This window comes from Nyctereutes procyonoides, unplaced genomic scaffold (assembly GCF_905146905.1).
Source record: "Nyctereutes procyonoides isolate TBG_1078 unplaced genomic scaffold, NYPRO_anot_genome, whole genome shotgun sequence".
NCBI lineage: Eukaryota > Metazoa > Chordata > Mammalia > Carnivora > Canidae > Nyctereutes > Nyctereutes procyonoides.
Window position 1 is genome coordinate 40416470 of NW_026575146.1, and position 6000 is coordinate 40422469.

The 6000-nt window shown below is 36.7% G+C and overlaps 1 protein-coding gene across 1 annotated transcript in view; it reads left to right on the forward strand.

Moving 5' to 3' along the window:
• AGTPBP1 (ATP/GTP binding carboxypeptidase 1) overlaps nt 1-5574 on the forward strand; it is a 257351-nt gene extending 251777 nt beyond the window's left edge. Inside the window, exon 26 of the mRNA XM_055310029.1 lies at nt 5459-5574. Coding sequence (XP_055166004.1) covers nt 5459-5543 — 85 coding nt within the window. The 3' untranslated portion in view covers nt 5544-5574. The remainder of the gene's footprint in view (nt 1-5458) is intronic.
• Nucleotides 5575-6000: the final 426 nt, after the last annotated feature.

Genomic DNA, 6000 nt, shown 5'->3' on the forward strand with positions numbered 1-6000 from the left:
GGCAGCCCTGGTGGCCCAGCGGTTTAGCGCCACCTTCGGCCCGGGGTGTGATCCTGGAGGCCCGAGATCAAGTCCCATGTCAGGCTCCCTGCATAGAACCTGCTTCTGTCTCTGCCTCTCTGTGTGTGTGTGTGTATGTGTGTGTGTGTCTGTCACACAATAAATAAGTAAAATCTTTTTTTTTTTTTTTAAAGAAAGGAGAGGTGGACTGGCTGTTTCTTCTAATGATATGACTATTTTCTTGTGATGCCTGTGTCACTAGTTAACATTTTTCATACAACATAGATCATTAATGCCAGTCTTCTACTTAATCTATTGCTCTACTAAAAAGATTGTGCCAATACTGTAGGACAAATTGTATGCAGGACACACAATGATATGTTTATCTGTCTCTATTGCGGTGAAACTTTTTAATGGTAATTTTTACAATACAAGATTTTTAAACATGTTTTCTAGATGAAAAATCACTTGCAAATCATATATCATCTCTGAATAATAAGTTTTCTCCTTTTTAATTTTTGTCCCCTTTATATGTGTACTTCACTGTCTTTTAATACATAGACTAGAAATTTTAGTTTGAATAATGGATGTGAAAGCAAGCATTCTATATCTTTGTTCCTAATTTAATGTGGATATTTTTCATCATTTTAAGAATCTCTTTATCTGGGATCCCTGGGTGGCGCAGCGGTTTGGCACCTGCCTTTGGCCCAGGGCGCGATCCTGGAGACCCAGGATCGAATCCCACATCAGGCTCCCGGTGCATGGAGCCTGCTTCTCCCTCTGCCTATGTCTCTGCCTATCTCTCTCTCTCTCTCTCTGTATGACTATCATAAATAAATAATTAAAAAAAATTTAAAAAAGAATCTCTTTATCTAATATTGATTCATAAGGAGTTTTTTTAAAAAGAGATTCTGAATATTATCAAATATCCTTTTAATATTGATTGAGATTATCATATACTTTCATGTTTTATAGCTTGACTCATTTGATAAATTATATGAATTTTTCATAATATTTAGTCATGCATGCATTTCTGGAGTAAAGTCAACTTGATATATTACTATTATGTACTTTTACATTTGAATTGCTTATATTTTACTTAGGATTTTCACATCTATATTCATAAGTGAGATTTGTCTGTATTTCTTTCCTAGCCTTCCTTGTCAGATGTTTTGAATTATTAACTGAATTGGTGGGATTTTTTTTTGTGTTTTTTTTTTTTTAGATTTTATTTATTTATTCATGAGAGACACACACAGAGAGAGAGGCAGAGACAGGCAGAGGGAGAAGCAGCTCCCTGTGGGGAGCCTGTGGGACTCAATCCCAGGACCCTGGGATCACAACCTGAGCTAAAGGCAGACACTCAAATGCTGAGCCACCTACGTGCCCCTAGATTGTTTTTTTTTTTTTTTTTATCTCATCTTTTCTGTCTTGGTTCATTGAGTCTGTGATTTTGACATCTAAAAAGTCCCTCTTAATTCTATTATCTGTGTATTTAAAATATACTTTCATAAAGTTGAACATAAATGCAACCTATAATTTCAGCAATTCTCCTGTTAGGTAGAAACTCTATTTCAATGCTAAACCTTTTGTAATTCAGGTTTTTATAGTTCTAAAATAATGTCCATATGTATTAGGAGACATATATAAGAATGTTAATGGTAATGTTGTTTATAATAACAAAATATTAGGAAATCACTGAAGTGTTATTTGTAACAAAATGAATAGATTGTATATGAAATATACATCATCATTAATTACTTTTAAAAACAAAATTGTTTAAAGAACATATAAAGAAGAATATATAAGGTATGGCTCAATTTTTACAAAAGCTCAAAACAGGCAAGACTAGATACTATGCTGTTTGAGGGATATATTTATAAATGTATGCATAAAGAAATTATAAATAAAATGAAAGGAATGCTTAACACAGAATTTCGGATAGTAGAGACAAGGGTGGGGACAGTGATCCATGAAGGGCACTCTGGATGGGCTTCAAAAGTAGGTTACAGGGATCCCTGGGTGGTGCAGCGGTTTGGCGCCTGCCTTTGGCCCAGGACGCGATCCTGGAGACCGAGGATCGAATCCCGCATCGGGCTCCCGGTGCATGGAGCCTGCTTCCCGGTGCATGGAGCCTGCTTCTCCCTCTCCCTCTGCCTATGTCTCTGCCTCTCTCTCTTTGTGACTATCATAAATAAATAAAATTAAAAAAAAACATTAAAAGTAGGTTACAGATAAAGGGTGTTTATTTTATTATTACTGACTTTGAACTGTCCATTTCCATCAAATATACTTTTTTGTGTATTTCACTGTATTAGTTTCCCAGGGCTGCTATAACAAATTGGCACACAGTAGGTGCCTTAAAACAGCAGAAATTAATCCTCACATATCTGGCAGCTAATAGCAGTGTGGGCAGGGCCATCCTCCTTCTGAAGGCTCTGCGAGAGAACCCTAGGAGAGTACTATAGGGCTGTAATAACTTTTCTGCTTATTTGAGTGTTTGTCATTCTTTTAAAAGAATAAACCTAGTGAATTTTCCTCAGTAGCCTGAGTGTAGTTTCTTTTTTGTCTGGGCCTACCTTGTTTGCACGGTGCTCTGTTGCTCTTTTCCGCTCACTTGACATTGGAGCCTCGGAGGGCTAGTCAGGCCTGGCTCATGGGCTCCGGGTATGAGTTAGCCTTCACCCCCCAACTGCGCATGGTGCTGGCAGCATCCTCCTCCTCCTCCTGGATTTTAAGAGAGGAGGATGAGTATCTGTGCATCTCACTGGGTTCAGTGTTTGATGGGAGGAATCTTTTCTTCTCCAAAGGACTGTAGAGTAATGGGATAGGATTTTATTTCTTGGCCACTTGAAACAATCTATCTCTGCCTGCATCAGAAACATAAATAATAAAAAAAAGAAACATAAATAAAAAACTGCAGTCTTTGCAAGGAACCTCTCGAAGGCCATTCCGGACTCTGTCTCTCCGTCCTCCAGATCTCATACTGTAGAAGCAAGCATTCCCTGCCTTGATTACTTTACCTCCTAGCCAGGTGATTGTGATCTCAGAACTGGGCTGGAGGGAACAGTCTGTGCAGCTAGGGAAGGGATGCCAGGGCCCAGAATGGAGTCAGATAGCTTGGTGTTTCTGCTTTTTGTTTATTCAGTAAAATATATTTTTAAAAAAGCTATGTAAGTATTTGTCTTAATCATTTGAAATTTTCTTGGCCTCAGTTTTCAGAAGACTTCATGGATAAAGCTGGAACACAATGCGATTCTCAAATGGCTAAAAACATGTTTTCTATATTTCTAAGTATGTAAAAGTGTCCTTTTGCATCTGTTTTTTGTCATTGTTTCTATATATTCAAATATACGCCTCACTTTTTTTAAGCTACTGGATTTTAAAAATTAAAAATCTGTGTTGTCTTCATTTTCATTGATTTATATGATTCTATTATAGGAATATATGGCAATTTATCAATTCTAATGTTAATTTTTTTATTGTGATAAAATATAAATAACATAAAACTCACCATTTTAATCATTTTTAAGTGTACCTTTCAGTGGCATTAAGGATATGTACAGTGTTGTGCAACCCTCACTACTATCTCCAGGGATCTTTTGTCATCCCAACTCAAATCTATAGGTATTAAACAGTCACTCCTCATTTCTCCTTCTCCCAGCCCCTTGCCACCATCATTCTACTTTCTACCTCTAAGAGCCTGGCTATACTAGGTACCTCATATAAGTGGTATCATATCATATTGGTGTTTTTGCATCTGGCTTACTTCATTAGTGTAATTAATGTCTTCAACGTTCATCATCCGTGTTGTAGCATGAGTCAGATTTTCTTTTCTTTCTAAGGCTAAATAATATTACATTGTATGGAATATTTTTGTTTTCCATTCATTTTATTTTCTCTGTGTTTATCCATTTACTTGTTGAGGGGCACTTGGGTCGCTTCCACCTTTTAACTGTTGTGAATAATACTAGTAGAAACATAGATGTACAGCTGTCCATTCAGATCTCTGCTTTCTGCTCTTTTGAGTATATGCCCAGAAGTGGAATTGCTCAACCATATGATTAATTTTTTGAGAAATCACCATACCATTTCCACCCATTTCCACCCTTCACCACCCATTTCCAGTGGATGTATCATTTATATTTCTGCCCCTCCATTCTACTGTGGCTGGACATCTGGGTTGTTTAAGGTTCTGGCTGTTAGGAATAATACCCAAACCATTCTTATACATGTCTCTTGGTCCACTAATGTACACATTTCCATTGAGTATATGCCAGGAATGGAATTACTGGGCAGGGGGATCCCTGGGTGGCGCAGCCGTTTGGCGCCTGCCTTTGGCCCAGGGCGCGATCCTGGAGACCTGGGATCGAATCCCACATCGGGCTCCCGGTGCATGGAGCCTGCTTCTCCATCTGCCTATGTCTCTGCCTCTCTCTCTTTCTCTCTCTGTGACTATCATAAAAAAAAAAAAAAAAAAAAAAAAAAAGAATTACTGGGCAGATGTATGCAGGTGTTTACCTCTAACAGAGAATGCCAGAGTTCTGCAAAGTTCCTGTGCCAAGTGATGCTACTGCCAACTTTGTGACAGACCAGACATCCCTATTCTTGCCAACTTAGGTTGTCAGTTAGAATGTTAGCCATTTTGATGAGTATGTAGTATCTCATTGTGCCCAATGATGTTAAATATTTTTCATAGGCTTTTTTAATCATTTGGATAGTCTCTTTTATAGAGTGTCTGGTTTAAGTGTTTTACCTTTTTTCTTTTTTTTAATGGACTGGCTGTCTTTTTCTTACTGATTTGAAAGAATTTTAAAATATATATTCTGGGGGCACTTGTGTGGCTTAGCCGGTTAAGCGTCTGACTCTTAAACTCAGTTTAGGTCTTGACCTCAGGGTCATGAGCGTAAGCTCGGCATAGTGCTCCATGCTGGGCATGGAGCCTACTTAAAAAAATTCCGTTTATATGTTCTTTTGTTGAATATATGCTTTGTGAATATCTTTTCCTACTGTATGGCTTGCCCTTTCACTTAGGTCCTGTAACTTTAAAAAAAAACACACTTGTTCTTATGTGTTATATAGTTTTCATCACAATCTTGATTTTTTTCACATATATTTACAATTGATTATTGTTAATCTGGATAAAATATGTTAATTTATGTATTTATTTTGTATTTAGCTCCATTGCCAAATTAATTGTCTTCTATTAAATCTTAAATTTTCTGGGAATCCAATCATGTCATCAAGAAGGAAAGATATTTCTTTTTCATATTCTGTTTGTCTTAGTGCATGAACTAAAACTTTCTAAACATCATTGGAAATTAATGGTCATAGTAGACATTTCTATCTTGGTCCTGATTTTAATGGCAATGCCTTCAATAATTACTTTGTTTTGTATACTATTTATTGTGGTCTTTCCATGTTTACATGATGTCTTTCGATTTTACCTTATCTGTAGGTATAGTCCCAGAAGGATGCAGGAAGTAAAGTGCCTATTGCAGTTTGGAGAAGACTCAGGTATTGAACTGGAACTAAGTATTTGATGCCTTCAATTCCACTAATATAAAAACCTCCTTTAAGACATTGGTTCCCAGTTGTTTTTGTTTTGACTTTTTTCACATTTCAGTCTTTCTTTTTCTCCCATATATTTGCAAAACAATATTTACCTTTTTATGAGTGATATAATCTGATGTTTTCTAATCTGCTTCTTATTTAAAATATCTTGGTTAAGATGTACTTAATCAGTTTGGTGATCCATTGATGGTTTGCAATCCATAGCTGACATCATTACTTCTTAGGTGGCATCATTACTTCTTAGGTTAAGAGGGGTCTCTTTTCTAACCCTTGGACTGAGAAAAGGTCCTACAGGTAGTGATTCAGTGAAACTTATGGAATAGTAAAGGGCACATCTGTTAGTATTTCAAAATACTACCATGCTGCACCATTTAAAAATTTGGAAAGTTAAAAAGTTTTTGAAAATGAGTTCCATGAAGTTATTAG